Here is a 16,395-nt window from a genome sequence, read left to right as displayed (position 1 = left end):
AATTTCTAAAACACTATGTAATCCAAATAATCTCCCATCTTCTTTTAGGACTGTAAACCTAAATAATGATGCCTTTTTCATGTTCTGGAATATTAATCTTTAAGATGATTTTATTCTGAAATGTACAGTTAAAAATTTCAGAAGTGTGAAGATTTCTCTGTTTCTGTCCTACACAGACATTTGAGGGATTGTTTAAATTATTATTTTCATATTTCAGGCATCTGACACTAAAAATAAAAACATCAAAGTATGATAGGGGACATACCCTGACCGCCCACCCCCTTGGCCCCCCCAAAAAGCATTGCCTGTTTGGAACTATATGCATAGCATAGGAAATACTTGTGGCAATCCAATGTCTGTTGTTCTTGTTTTTTGCTATTTTGACAGTTTGTAGCTGCTAGTGATGGAGCAGAGAGCAACAAGGATGCAGATCTGAATTTAAAAGGCTAATCTTGCAGCTGAAATTGTGACAAAGATGATGTGCTAATATTTTATTTTTGTCACAGTCCTAAAAATAAGAGTACTAATTTACAGTGCATTAGAAAGGTTCCAGGACCATAAACAAAATGAAAATAGTCTGTGAAGAGATGAAAAGGCTAGAGCAGCCTAAGTGAAATGTACACACTTACATAACTCACTGATTTCAAGGAGAGTGACTGTGTTATGTAAGCACCTGACAGGGACATTTACTCTTTGCTCACTATGTAGTTTTTAAAGAGCGCTCCCAAGGGCTGGTTGTTTTTCCCCAAATAATATCTTGGGCCAGAGATGATCTGGGGAGAAAAAATTAAAAAAAAATACGACTTTACAGCCAGCATTGCAATACAGACAGGAAGGGATCTAATCGCACAAACAGAACATCGCTTCAAGGAAAAAGGATTTTCAGTGTTTTAACAAATTTTAAAAGACACCTATACTCACTGTGTACCATCTGCGCTACAAGTAAATTAAGAACCTGGGCCCGCATACCTTTGTGCGCCTCAAACTCCCACTGAGATCAATGAGCATTTGACGTAAGAAGGAATACAGAATGAGACTCAAAGAACGTACAGTAAATTGGTCAGGAGCAGCCCTTATTACAAAACTTACTATTCTACAACAATAGGCCAAAACCAAGCTACTTGAATTGTTTTTAGCTTCAACATTTCCCAAAGAATTTGCCAGCGTTTCATTAAAATGTATTACCATTTTTCCAACCATCTCTAGTCCATAATGCTACATTAACATGGTTGTAAACTGCAGAGTTCTGGACTACCACTGCTAAATACTGTGGTTAGGTAGGGGTTTTCCAATATTCAGGGATTACAAAAACTGGGCATGGTTTCACCAGAGTCTAAGCACCCTCAGCTCCGTCCCTTGAAGTCACTGGGAGCTGGTGACATTCAGCACTACTGGCTTGAAGGAAGGTAGTAAGAAAGGAAGGAAAACAAGGGGGTCGTGCTAATCTGGAATTAAATGGACTTTCAACAGCAAGTAGTATTTAGCACAGTCAGTCTCCATCCAATCCTTAATGCCCCTTTTCAATTGATCTTTTAAAATGGGAACCAATCAGGTTCAGGAGTGCAACAGTAATTTCATAATTATGCAGAGTGAATTCCATGAGAGCTACTTATTTCTCCATAACACTGTGTGTAAGGATGTGTCTCTTGTTTGGCCTTCACGTTATCAATGGAACAAGTAGCATCTTTAAGGTCTCTGCAAATCCATAAATATTTCCCCCTTTCTCTTTTAGTTTTCTTTTTGGAGAATATGGAAATTAAAACAAAGAGGATCCTCCATGCCCTTCCTTATTGTTCTTAAGCAGAGGACTGGAATAAAGGGGCCTCACACTGTTCTAGCTGCATTCTCAATACACCATTTTTATGAAGAAACCAGAGCTGTAGAAACTCCTCTGGCATGGCATGGAACCCAGAATCAGGCAACACATTGTCATAGTAATGATGGCTGATAAACCTCCCATGCAGGTCCACTGAAAAAGGCCAGAAGCCATAGATGGTTACTTCTTCGCACAGACCTAGGGCTGCGCTGACAAGGAAGAGACCTGTTGAAAGCCGCTTGGCATGGATTCCTCTGCTCTTCCAAAACTTGCCAATGTCACGGAGGAAGTTGGGATTGGCAAAGAGCACCGTTTGGTTGGCACCAAAGTCCTCCAGGGTGTAGTAAACCCGTAGGGATGGCTCTGTCCCCGTCTTCATAGAGAAGGCTGGCATATAGATGTAGCTATGGTTATAGACTTTAACACTATCCACAAAGGTTTTTCTAGACCAAAGCAGATTCTGGAATCTGTGAAAACAAAACAAAGGCACGTGGGTTACATATGTTTTCCTGTTCAGTTCAGAATCCAGCTCAAAACTAACCTTCCTGTATTTTCAACTATGCATGCATTTTCTCTAGCCAACCATGTGGACTGTTTCTGACATCATGCCTATTCATTCCCCTTGCTTGTTAACACTGGTCTCCTCTGTCCCTTTCTCCAGTGTCATCTGGACCTGTGTTCCTGTATCTCTCCATTGCAACTCTTCACGTCTTTTCAAATCTCATGTGAAAATATACCTTTTCTCTCTTTCTTGTGCCTCTGAATTTCTCTGTCCCTCTGCTATTGTTTATTATTTAGCTCCAGGAGAAAGAATGGGTTTGCAGTTGAGGCACTGGACTGTGACTAAGGAGAGCAGAGTTTGGTTCTTAGCTCTGCTAAAGACTAGACTTTCTGTGTCACTCTGGGCAAATCACTGAGGGTGTGTCTACACTGCAATAAAGAACCTGTGGCACCGAGTCTCAGAGCCCAGGTGAATTGACTCAGGCTTGCAGAGATTGGGCTGCAGGACTAAAAATTGCAATGTCGATGTTCAGACTCAGGTTGAAGTCTAGGCTCTGAGATCCTCTTCTCCGCCCCCCCCCCCCCCCGAGCCTCCACCCATGGAGTCTCAGAGCCCAGGCTCCAGCATGAGCCCAAACACTGACATCTCAATTTTTTAGCCTCTGCAACCTGAGGCCCATGAGCCCGAGTCAGCTGACCTGGGCCAGCCATGGCCATGTTGTAGTGTAGATGTACTCCCAATCTCTGTACCTTAATTCCTCCTCTGTAATACAGGATAATTCTGTACCTCCAAAGCTTTGTAAAGAAAAATCCATTATTGTTTGTGAGGCACTCAGGTACTACAGTAATGAGGGACATAAGTCAGGTATAGGTATAACTGAAATATGAAAAGCATTTTGGGATAGGGTTTATACAAAAGAAATGAAAAATAAACAAGTATATTGTAGCATAACAAGTATATTGTTGTACCTGTTTAGAGAAGAAATTAGATCCAGTCAATTTTTTTTTACCCTGTGAAAACTGACAAATTTTATTCAAAATTTTAGCAGAAAGTTTTAACATTTTACTGAAAATGTTTTGGTTTTTTAGCGGAACTGCCAAAAACTTGAAGTTTCCATTTTCTAAGGGCGGGGGGGAAGGGGATTTTTCAGGAAAACAGATATTTTCTTTTTATCCAAAACCCAATTTTCTGTCTGAAAACTTTTGGACAGAGAATTTTGTTTTTAAACTAGCCTTAGTAAAAATCCTTGTTCTGGCTCCTTAATAGTGATTAAAATTAAATTAAAAGGATCTCAGTCAGATTCTACATCAGCAGCAGCAAGAAATATTTATATAACCAAAATGCATATATAAAGCCACAAGACATCATTTGTTTCTGTTATATCTTTATGATTGCTTAAATATGGTTTTAGAGGTTAACATTCTGTTTCTGGAACTACATGGACTCTTAAGACCTGGCACTTAGCAAAAACAAGTTGCATGGAAACCAATGTGGTGTTTAGGATAAAATGGCACCACAGACCAAACAGACTGAACTGAACTCCGAATTAATGTACAAGATGGAGCAATGTTGTTAAGTGGATTTAAAGGTCGCTTATATTTCTAGATTACAAGTTAAGGAGCCAGAAAAAGGTACAAGTTAAAGGAAAAAGGCTCCTGTTTGCAGCTAACAGGATGGTTTAAAATGGTGCAGATTTTTATCCTGCTAAACCACTCCTCTGACCTTTTGGCAGTAGACCTTTAAACCACTGACAAACACTTATTGATGAGTAAGGTTCACATCACCTTTGACTTCCACCCAGGGTATCTATTCCAAAGTACTATTCTTTGATGAAAAGTAACCTCTATACTGAGGAATTAAATACTTCCAGACATGCAAGATGAAAGGTGACTCTGACAGGAAATTCTAGGTTGGTTTTGGATACTCGCATCCACTCACCATGGCTCAGAGTGGCAAAGTACTGTTGTTTGACACTGAATAATCCCACTGAAATGCCCTACTGAGACATTCTGACAGGCCAGGGACTTTTCATGGATGATATTCAGGACCCAGTGGAAAAAACAATTTAATTACAGGAGTCATTTGCTTGGTATGGGAGTCTGGACTGCACTGCTAGGATTCCTCCCTTCATCAGGGAGTCACCATACACTCTTGATAACTTACATTTGCTCTCTCCTCTGAGTCATAGGCACCTAAGTTGCGCCATTAAAAGATCTTGTCGTCTTTATCAGCCTCCCATAGTGCATGTGTCTTGTCTTCTACATGAATTCTGATTGTCTCAGGACAGAGTAAATTCTTTTCTGCATAGAGCTCAGAGAAAGCAGCCCTAATATTAGCTCCTTTCCTAACAGCTGGGTTATTTTCTCTCTCACACACAGGAACCCTATATACATAAAAGCTATTGCTGATATTTTCTCAGAGGCAGAATTTATATTGTCTTCTCTCTACCACTTATAGCACCCTACCCCCTCAAACACTGAGCAGTCTTAAAAAGTGTTATATTATATAGGAATGACACATCAGGTCCAATTTAATACTGCACGACCCCCTTTCTTTCTTTCCTTCCTTACTACCTTCCTTCAAGCCAGTAGTGCTGAATGTCACCAGCTCCCAGTGACTTCAAGGGACGGAGCTGAGGGTGCTTAGACTCTGGTGAAACCATGCCCAGTTTTTGTAATCCCTGAATATTGGAAAACCCCTACCTAACCACAGTATTTAGCAGTGGTAGTCCAGAACTCTGCAGTTTACAACCATGTTAATGTAGCATTATGGACTAGAGATGGTTGAAAAATGGTAATACATTTTAATGAAACGCTGGCAAATTCTTTGGGAAATGTTGAAGCTAAAAACAATTCAAGTAGCTTGGTTTTGGCCTATTGTTGTAGGGGTGAGCTTTCACACATGCCCTACCCAAGTATGATTCAGCACTGAACAAGAGCAACCGCTTCTTGGGTCAGCAGAATTTTCAGTCTCCATACACATTCAATTCTTGACTCCTCTGCTGGAATTTCTATATGAATTGTAAACGGGGTCGGACTCACCCCCGTGGCGCCTCCTGCTGGTTGCTCTGGGGAATTAGCTCTGTTCCAGCGTTGGAGCGCCCTCTGCAGGCTGGTGATCCACCTGTCCGTAGGCCCCCGTGTCCCTCCCTGGACCCGGTGCCCTTCTACATGGGGTGCTGCCCCCTAGCAGTAACCCCTTTTTCTCTCTGGGTCTCCCCTTCTGTCTCAGGGAACCCCCACCCTCTATCCCTACCTTGCCTCAGTATTTGGCTACTGCCAGTCATTGTCTCTGGGACAGACTGCAGTATCAGCCAACTCATCACAGGCAAAGTTGGGTTTGGACCTGCTGCCTTGGCCTACCCCTAGGTTGCCCCCTGCAACCCCCAGTACCTATTGGCCCACTTCTAGGCCACAGCCTGGGGTTTTCTAGGCTGGAGCTCCCCGGCTCCTCAGCCTTCCCCAGCCCTGCTGCACTCAGGTATCCAATCTCAAGCTAAGCAGCCAGGCCCATCCCTCTCTGAAGGCAGAGAGAGACTGTTTTGCTCCTGGCTTCCCTGCCTTCTTATAAGGCCTGTGGCATAGTTTGGGGCGTGGCCTCACCTGCAGCCACTTCCCCAATCAGCCCAGGCTAAAGGCTGTCTTCTCAAGCCCTGCCAGGCCACTTTTTAAACCCCTCCGGGCCAGAGCGGGGTCCACCCCGCTACAGAATGGAATCCCTGCACAACATAGGTGCAAAATATTGCTGATTGTGCAGGCAATTCTTATGCTATATGGACATCTGTCTACTAGGAACTGAAGTGACCGCAACCACCTCATTTCATACAGACCATGCAACCACCTCATTTCATACAGACCATTTAACAGCCAGTAGATGGTAGTGACTCTGGACCTAATGCCTCTTTCCTTGCAAATGCAATATTCCCATGAGCTCGGTGTTTTCAGGAAATATGAAATTGGGTCCTTTCAATCCCTGTCAACCTGAGCTAGATTTAAAATTATGAACTAAGGTGACAGATTCGTTACTAATGCCTTCAGCCAGCTAACCAGCATCCTACCAGCAGCCCTGTTCAATCAATTACAGTCACAAAGGTCAGAAATGGAAAAGACCTATTAGATCATTCAGTCCAATTCTCTGCCAGTATAGGAGATGGTTGCATGCAGCACATTTTCCACCATTCATCCCACTTTGGTTTTGAATAACGAGTAACTAATCATGCTTTGACCTTTTGCAGTGTACATATGTACACACAACTATATACTTACATATACATAAAAAGTGCCTAACATTTATGTACAGCCAGCCAGCGGAACAGCTTCAACAGGAGAGATTGAAGGAGCCCCACATCAGAATATCCCATATCTCAGTGGTTAGAGCTTTTCCGAGAGGTGAGAAACCCTTCTTCAAATCCTCTCTATCAGGCAGAGCGGGGAGCTGATGGGTCTCTCACGTCCTAGGTAAGTGCTCCACTGGGCTAAAAGTTAGAAGGTGGGCACCACCACCATCACCTCCTCCTCCAGCCATTCTGTACGGAGTGAGGCAGGCTTCTAATTCATTCATGCAAGAAACTACTTAGGTCCTTAAGCTTCCTGACTCCTGTTCATGGATTGCTAAGCAGAGATAGGCACCTCCCTGCAGCCCGGACTTAGACACCTAAGACTCAGAGGGGTAGGGCTCAGCACAATTCCCTCTGGTTGGCATCTCCCATTGGCTAATTTAGGCAGCTCCCTGCCTAGCATGCAGGCTTTTGTGGATCACACTGTTAGGTGCCCATCTCTCTCCATTCATTGTATAGGGAGCCCAGGCAACTAACTTGCGGTGTGTGTTGTTCCTATGGTTTTCTAGGTGCTACAGTGCTCAGCATTGTAACACGCCAGTCCCTTTGCAGATCCAGGTGCAACATCCTTGCTCTTTTCACAGAATTTTTAATAATGACTGTAAGTGGTGTTTCCCTCCGTATTGTAATTCATCCAAAATTCCTCTATCACAATTATGCACCCTAGCACCCTCCTGGGGCATTATTTCAGTATGGGCTCAGAGGAAGAGTGCCTTCTGCAGGGCATTTTCAAAGTCACTTTTGGCAATTAGGCATCAAATATCCACGGATTTTTCATGGGTGTTGGATGCTTAACTGCCATTTTTGCATTTGAAAATCTCCCCCAAGTGAATAATCTGCATTCCTTACCGCATCACATTCTACGTTCCTAGATCTCTCATCCAAGCACTGACCAGGTACAGTGCTACCAAAGTTGTGAGCAGATCATGGCCCCGGGCAGCCTGGCAGCCGGCACAAAGTTAACAATTATCTTTTCATACTGTAAACTAGCCTTAAAATTTCAAATTGTTTTCTTACTTAGTTTGCAAAGTAAGAAAACAACACAAATGTTTAAGACTATAAAGGACCTATGAAACACAAACAACTGTTTGGGGAATGTGACTTTATGCAAACTAGGCCTTTTGATTTTTATTCTGCTAACTTAATTGTGACATCCAAAGTATACGAATAATTTCCAAATGTCAGATAAGGCGACCTTCAGCAATATTCTCTGCCCAAACTCCTAGAGCTCTTCCCAAAGAAAGCAGGATAGGGAGGGAGAAATGTCTCAGTCTAACTGAAGACTGGTAGGGTGAGAGGTTGTTTGTTGTTTTTTCTTTTTAAACATGTTACAGTGAGCACCACCCAAAACACAACTATTTGAAATAACACATCTTTTACACCCCTTACACACACATTAGTTCTATCAAATGGACAACAATGTGCAGCTTTTACTTATGCTCATGAACATCTAAACTGTAACTGCATAGAAGTCCATGATAGATTAGATCTAGAGATACAGATAAGCCATACTATCCCGGCTACCTTTAGAAAGCCTTTAAGGTGCTTGACTGTGTTGGGGTTGGCATGGAGTTAAATGGCATCAGTGGGAGCTAGGGTTGCCAACGCTCCAGGATTGGCCTGAAGTCTCCTGGAATTGGCATCAATCTCTCGGTGACTGTTGAAAGCAGTCTGGGAGATTTTAATAGAATATTTTAAGAAAATGACTTTACATCATGTTGGGGGAAAAAAATCTCCTGGAATAGCTTCAGTCAGAGTTGACAACCCTAGTGGGAGCTCCAGAAAGCATTGGTTCTCAGGAAGTAATAATAGCTCATGTTCACTGGCGCCTCCTCTGGAAGATGCTTTCTCAAAGTTGCCTACCTTCCTAAGGATGGAGTTGGAGATTTCCTGTGCATTAGTTCTTTTGGAACCACCTTCCTGGACTGTGGTGAAAGCATGCTGTACAATCTCTCTCTCTCTGCATGTGGTTAAGCTGCCAAGCTTCCTCCTCAAGAACTTGACAAGCCAGTACTACCTTGGAATTGCTACAGCTAGATCATCTTCGTTTGTCTATATTTTGGTGATGGATGGGTGAGCCAGGAGGAGCTGGAGGTTTTTCACATCTCAAACGATCCTGACTTTGGCAAATCACTTTGAGTTCAGAAACCCTTTTTCCCCTGTTATAATTGTATTCAAGAGGGATACAATATAAAAAAAACAAACAATCAAACTAAAAGCTTTTATTTGAGCTAAAGGGAAGCTGGAACTATATATTAGAACAACCTCCCGCCTCCAAGCCAGACTGGAAGTGAGTGCCCACTGTGTGATGTTCAACACCATATTTCTTAGCCAAGCAATGTCCTACACTCAACCTGACAGCATTTCTCTGTTTGTCTGCAATGAGATCATTTTTGAAAACTGCATCCAATAATTTCTTCAGTTTCAGGGACTATTCTAGGTACCAATGACCAGAAATGTACTGATTTTGGTAACAATTAGAAAACCAGAAAAGCCTGATTTCCACTAAAATCAGGCCCATAGAGTGCCCATTTGGTCCTGCAAACTGAAGATCTCTAACACCTTCTACTGTGGCCTGCACATATCACAGGCAGCCCTTACTCAGGATCATATAGAGTTCCCTGTTTATGTAGGCTGAGCTGTACATCCTGCAGGACTCCTTGCCCCACTACATTCCCTCTCCCCACCCAGGCAACTTGCCCCCCAATTCCGTCCAATCCTCCGGCCAGGCGTCCATTTGCACTTGTAAAGTTGGATAGCACACAGAGCTTGGCCTACAGGAGCAATGGTGTGAACTCATTTGTTTTTGTTTTTTTTCTCCTGCTAAGATCCATACATTTGGATACATAGTACCATACATGGTAGCTAAGACCTCTGACTCTACATGTGCAGGGATATGAAAAATAGTCTGAGTAAAATGTTTAAAGCCTCTCTAAACCAATGTTTTTTCTCTGAAATATGAGGCATGTTGAGAATGGTGTGATATAAAGGTTTTATTGGCTTTCACTTAGGATGATCTGTATAAGTCAGCTGTGGTTTCACCATGTATGAGTAACATGGTTGTCCTACACTCATGCTACCTTCCATCTATCATCTCTCTCTCTCACACACAGGTTCCAATACAATCCATCTCTGTTTAAAGTTTGAAAGAGGACAGCTACTGTATTAAAAACAGAGGGTTACAAGAATAATAGTTGTTCCTATGCCCTTCCATAATAGTATCTTGTTGTAGGCATCATAATTAGTTACCCGGGAATCAGATAGTCTAGGAAACAGTACACAACAAACTATAAAATGTATGCAGCCATTTCTAACATGTTTCTAAATCTTAAAGCCAGGGGATCAGATCTTTGGTAAATTGTTCATATTAACACCAGCTGAGGATCTGTCCCAGAATAAATAAAAGAATATTTGGCCACACCCTCTTAGTCTGATATTACTTTACTCTATATCAGCTTTATATTTAGATCTCTGTGCAACAGAAGATTGAATGGGTTTGCTACCATACTATCAGGGCCGGCTCCAGGTTTTCTGCCACCCCAAGCAGCGGGAGGGGTGGGGGAAGCCGATCAGCAGCACTTCGCGCTGCTCCATTCTTTGGTGGCACTTCAATCCCTCTCTTCCTCTTTGACTTGCCGCCGAAGTGTTGCTGAAGAGGAAGAGAGGGAGTGAAGGACCCGCCACCGAATTCCCGCCGAAGACCCGGACATACCGCCCCAATAGCGGGCGGAGTGCCGCCCCTTTTTATTGGCCACCCCAAGCACTTGCTTCCTTAGTATGCCGGCCTGGCTCCAGGCACCAGCTATGCCAGCACCTTACTAATGGTACTTGGTGATTTTCCTATCTCATGAGTACACTGTGCAATGCTTATTGTTCAGTATTAGAAATACAGACTCAATGAATTACCTTCAGCCAAATTATTATGATTGTGCTGGGCACTATCCAAACAAATAGAAAATCAAAGCCCCTGCCCCAGAGTTTATAATCTAAAAGTTTATAATCTGACTTGCATCCGAAGAAGTGGGTATTCACCCACGAAAGCTCATGCTGCAAAACGTCTGTTAGTCTATAAGGTGCCACAGGATTCTTTGCTGCTAATCTAAAAAGAGGAGATATAGCAGATGGATGAGACAAACACATGGCTCAGTGTTGGGAGAGTGGGGAAGACAGGAACAAAAATAACAATGCGTGCAATACTTGTCAGTCAGGAGCCATCATCATGATGGATGAAGCAGCTCTCTCTGATTCTTGGGGTGGGAGAAGGATCTTATCACAGAGAACACCTTGCCCCTTCCTATTTAAATCACAGAGCTGCTAGCTCCAGTGCCTTTGCCGCTTGCAATCAGGTTGTCATCTCATGGGTTGTCCTTGAGGTAGTCAGATTCCAAAGCATTTAATGCTTTATAGATTAATCAACTTTTGGATGGGATTTGAGAATCTGGTTTTAAACATTACTGCAGGCTTGAGAGTACAAGTGCTGGCCAGTCTTCAGCACGCAGCCCACTCTTCCTCTCTCTGCTACAGCAGAACCACCATTAACCCCTCTGCCAGGTTCCAGTCTCTTGGGCTTCCCTAATACTAGCATCCAAGAATGCTCTATGTTACTGTGAAACACAAGATGCTGCATGATTTCAAAAGCCTCAGTGTCAGCTGGAAAAAAAAAGTTGCAGCTGCAGAGGGAAGTCTGTCTGCCTCACAGCAAGTCTGTCTGCCTCTATTGAGTCACCGAATAAGTAGAGCAAGAGCAGTACCAGTGCAACCAGGGCTGGTGCAACCATTTAGGTGACCTCGGCAGTCGCCTAGGGCACTAGGATTTGGAGGGGGGCGCGCCATTTTCTTCGGCAGCAACCGCGGCAGCTGGATCTTCGGCCGCCCCGGTCACTGCCGGCATTTAGGAGGAGGGAGCTGGGGCAGGGGAGCGCGGGGAGGGCCGCCTGCAGCAAGTAAGGGAGGGGAGGCAGCATGCAGGGGAACTCCCCGCCCGAGCACGCCGTGGCTGCTTCACTTCTCCCTCCTTTCAGGCTTGCAGCACCAATTAGCTTAGGTGCTGCAAGCCTGGGAGGCGGGAGAAGTGAAGCAGCCACGGCGTGCTCAGGGTGCTCGGGCGCAGAGCAGGGGTGAGCTGGGGCAGAGGGGGTGCCTCAGGGCAGAGGGTGGGGAGCTGCTGCAAGGGGGCACCTCAGGGTGGAGGGGGGGAGCTGCCGTGGGGGGGTGCCTCAGGGTAGGGGCACAGGGGGCGGGGGGAAGGGCGCAAGGTGAAAGTTTTGCCTTTGGCACGAAACATCCTTGCACTGTTCCTGAGTGCAACCTTCTCAGAAGTGACATGCCAACGTTTTGGAAACCAGAATGGAACTGAGAAGGGGATTTTGTCACTGTGTCCACTCAGTCTATCCTGAGACAGCAAGGAAGGCGGAAAGTGGGGAAAGTAGCTTTGTGTGATATGTACGTCTATCATGAAGATGGGTGAAAAAATTTGGTCAAAATCTATTTCTGGCAACAAATGCATATTAAGTGACATCAAAACATTTAGCAAATTTGTGCCAATTTCACTGAATGGTTCATGTGGAAAAAATCAGAAAAAAAATTTAAATGCTTGTTTAAACATCTTCTAAAAGAAACATTTCAATTCTTCAATTTGAAATGACTTCTCATTTCAAAGTTTCCATTCATTTTATTTTTAAACAACAAAATATGTTTTTAAATGATTAGAAGTGAAAATGCTTAGTTTCACCCAGACCTTCAAAAGTTTCAGCTTTTTGACTCACCAAAAATTTCAATTTTTTTTATTTTGGTCTGACCTAAAATGAATAGTTCAACATTATTGGATTTTTCATCATTGGCACTCACCCAGCTCTACTCTGTGCTATTTATTCTACTCAGTTTCCTATATAATGCACCAGGAATTGGACTGTAGTCACAATTAATATCACATAGGCCACTGAGGAGCCATTACATGGTAATTAGTAAGAAGAGTGGGATTTGAAACAACAACCTACAGGTAAAAAGCGTTGGATGCTCTTAACAGTCCCTTGTGCCATGTGTTCTCCTCCCATAGAAACAAACACCCCATCAGCCTCTCTGAATGAGATTTCAGATGCTCACATTTTGAATGCTTGGGAAAACAAATTTTCGTCATTTACAGATTAGGAGAGGGATTTTCTAATTCGTATAGCACAAAGAATCATCTGGACCCCACTAATGGTCTGTGTAATTAATACAGCAGAAATGCTATCAAAGTACTTAGGACAATCATATTAATACAAAGTGAATTCCACATACTTAATGCTATTACAATAAATGACCAAGAACTGAACAAAGGTTAGGTCATTCTTTTAAAGCACTGCTGAATAAGCAAAGAGGAATAAAAGCCATCCATTAGCAGTTCTCATCTCTTGTCTCTCTGACACAGTGGTAACCAGTCACACAGAAAAGACCACAGAGAAGGCCCTGATCCTCACCTGTGTGCAGAGTACACAGTACAACCCAGAAGATGGAATGCAAAGTGTTTTTAACCCTCCATTATGCTTCTCTGATCCTGAGCTAACTGGTTTGAAGGCTTCTCTGAATGACACCATTATGTGACAAAGTTCCTCCTCTACCTTGGTGGGTTCTGCACTTATTGGCAGATTTGCTCACCTCAGTGATCTTCCCCACAGTCTGGATCAACTCCTCCTGTGTCTGATCAGGAGTTGGGAGGTTTGGGGGGAACCTAGGCCCACCCTCTACCCCAGGTTCCAGCCCAGGGCCCTGTGGATTGCAGCTGTCTATAGTGCCTCCTGTAACAGCTGCATGACAGCTACAACTCCCTGGGCTACTTCCCCATGGCCTCCTCCAAACACCTTCTTTATCCTCACCACAAGACTTTCCTGCTGGTGTCTGATAACACTTGTACTCCTTAGTCCTCCAGCAGCACACCATCACCATCCTAGCTCCTTGCACCTCTTGCTTCCACCTCCTCCCCCTCACCTGACTGGGGTGAGCTCCTTTTTAAACCCAGGTGCCTTGATTAGCCTGCCTTGATTGGCTGCAGGTGTTCTAATCAGCCTGTCTGCCTTAATTGGTTCTAGCAGGTTCCTGATTACTCTAGTGCAGCCCTTGCTCTGGTCACTCAGAGAACAGAAAACTACTCATCCAGTAACCGGTATATTTGCCCTCTACCAGACTCCTGTCGTGGCCCTGGCCAAACTAGCCATCTATAACACCAGGGAGAGGAGGTTGGCCGACGGGATTTCCTGTGACTGTGGGGCCTATTTCCGCTCCTCCGTCTGTTCACGCATCTGGGCAGAGTTCCTCTGGGCGGCGTCCACTGGCTCCCCTTGACGCCTTCGAGGAGCAGTGGGCGTTGTCCGGGGTTCTCTGCTCGGTGTCCCCATCAGGTTCCCTTCGTTTAGCCCTATGACCCCACTCCCGATCCGTTCACGCATCCGGGCAGAGTTCCTCTGGGCGGCGTCCGCTGGCTCCCTTGACGCCTTCGAGGAGCAGTGGGCGTTGTCCGGGGTTCTCTGCTCGGTGTCCCCATCAGGTTCCCTTCGTTTAGCCCTATGACCTCACTCCCGATCCTGTTTTTTTCATCCGTTGTCCCCCGTGATTAGTTGGTATCACAGACCTGTGGCTCCTCCCCTTAGGCTGGGGGGAGGTCCTTTAGCAGTGGGCGGGCTTCACCCACCCACTTCCTGGATGCCAAATAGGACCAGACTCCTGTCACTCGCCCACTTCCTGGATACCAACAGGACCAGACTCCTGTACCCCACTGGTTTGGGTCTGTCACAATTAGAATAGCTAGGGATCACTGATGCACAGGATAGCCACTGCTGTGCTCACTAACTCACCTCACCACCCTGAGCGATAGTGGCTGCTGGGAGAGATGGCGGAACAGGAGCAATTACGCTAACATGCTTCTGAAGTATCATCCAATAGTAGTTATGTTGGCTGCACAGCCTGTCACAGCAGAGCAGGACAAATAGCACAAAGGCAGCTGAGTATCAGGACAGTAGACTTGACTGTTAGCATTTCATTCAACAGGAACAGTCCAAAATACATCTTAAAATAGTGATGCATTTGGGGTTCTTGCAGTACCTTACTGAAGTTCCCTTTTGTTTTACATACAAGGATGTGGTATGGGCAGTGGCGGGAGAGAGACTACAGGCAGAAGGGGTGAGGAGGGGCCCCCACTTGCTCTGGCCCCAGGCCCCACAAAACCCTAATCTGCCTCTGGGTGTGGGAGGGGAACAGAGGCATTTTTACATTATTAAACTCTGTCTCGAAGCCAACCTTGTCTTGCTGGACTGCTGCCAGGCCAACATGCTGCCATGTGCATTCTGTGAGGTTGATTGTCTGCTTTGTATTGTCAGAGCAGTGCAAAGAACCCTGAGCATTCTGATAAATCGGTCCCTTAACTTGAAATGCTAACAGAGTGGGGATTGTTAGATAGAAAATGCAGGACCTTTCTTCGCCCTCTCCCCTCCTAGAAAATTAATATTTTCATAGTGCAAAATCAAGTCAGAAAATGTTATAGTTACAATTCAGGGCTAGTGTAAATCAGCCTCACTCCTCTGGAGCTACACTGATTTATATACACTGAGGATCTGGTCCTCAGTCTATAATTGCAAGATCCAAGTTATTTTAGAGATAGTGATTAGTATCTAGAATTGTAGAACACACTCTACTACATTGTATTATCTGAGAAGCAATTTGTGAACATGTACTAAAAGCCTGTACCATAATCCATGCACACAAAGGAGTGTTCATTCAATGTTAACATTTACAATTCCTGAGTGCTTAACTAGACTACTAGACAGAAGAAATGTGAAATGGCAATGACAGAACTGAAGCATGAAGAGAGGAAAAATATAGAGGCCATCACAAGGAAGCTCCAACAGGAAGAAAGCATTTCATTTCACCAGCTACACCCACCTTCCATTTGCTGTTGAATGAAAGAAACTAGGATTGTAGATTCAAAGGCATAAATAATTTGCATGAGGTAGTACTAGTTTAGTACTAATGAATCCCAGTTCAAAAAACTAGTCAGTCAGCAAAAATGGTCTAATGAATGCGTGCCAGATGTTCCACTGGGTTATTTCTCATGCCTTTCTCTGCAGTTTTAGGTGCAAAAGTACTAAGTGCATGCAAAGCAGGTGTCCAATATATTGCACCTGCAGTACACCACCAGAACCAATCAGGAGATAAGCAATTTCTTCTTAAAGGTGACCCGCAAGCTGTTTATACAAAATTCCTTCACCTGCAACAATATGTCCTGAAGATCCCCAACAGCCAGGAGAACATTATTGGTTTAAAACTATTTTCCCTTTATACCTCATAATGTTCAAATCTCAGCCCAACCCTTGACTCCCACCCCGCTGCAACACCCATTTTAGATTTGTGCTAAACTCAATGGTTTCAGCTGGCAGGGCTTTGTGCAAACCTTGTGTTTGGTTTTGATGTGCACCACATCATGCCACTTAATTTCAAGCTTCAAAGCCAAAGGCAGGCAAAATTGTCTTCACTACTACCACGTTTCATATGGTATCCATACAAAACCATGAATGAACCCAGAATTGTTTTGAAATCACAGGGAACCTGGGCTGAGCTTTGCACAGTATTGGGTAAAACATTGAGAGTTTTGCAGAGTATAATCTGTTAGGTACCACAGCAATGGTGTCTCATCAGCAATAGGTTTCTGCTGAGAAAACTAACCCTTTATAGTCTGGTGGAAGGGCTCAGGTAAAGAGTTTTCCAATTCTA

General features: G+C 44.1%; 1 protein-coding gene across 2 annotated transcripts in view; it reads right to left on the bottom strand.

Moving 5' to 3' along the window:
* Nucleotides 1–296: 296 nt before the first annotated feature.
* Nucleotides 297–16,395, bottom strand: part of ST8SIA1 (ST8 alpha-N-acetyl-neuraminide alpha-2,8-sialyltransferase 1) — a 181,328-nt gene continuing 165,229 nt past the window's right edge. Inside the window, exons 5-6 of one of the 2 annotated variants that reach the window (XM_045001867.1) lie at nucleotides 2,015–2,283; nucleotides 297–773 (exon numbers count right to left, since the gene is read on the bottom strand). In XM_045001867.1, the coding sequence (XP_044857802.1) occupies nucleotides 712–773; nucleotides 2,015–2,283 (331 nt within the window). In that variant the 3' untranslated portion in view covers nucleotides 297–711. Of the gene's footprint in view, nucleotides 2,284–16,395 lie in introns of both variants that reach the window. The other variant, XM_045001866.1, reaches the window with a different exon arrangement.

Source organism: Mauremys mutica, chromosome 1, assembly GCF_020497125.1.
Source record: "Mauremys mutica isolate MM-2020 ecotype Southern chromosome 1, ASM2049712v1, whole genome shotgun sequence".
Classification (NCBI taxonomy): domain Eukaryota; kingdom Metazoa; phylum Chordata; order Testudines; family Geoemydidae; genus Mauremys; species Mauremys mutica.
This window is presented reverse-complemented; position numbering and strand designations above follow the sequence as displayed.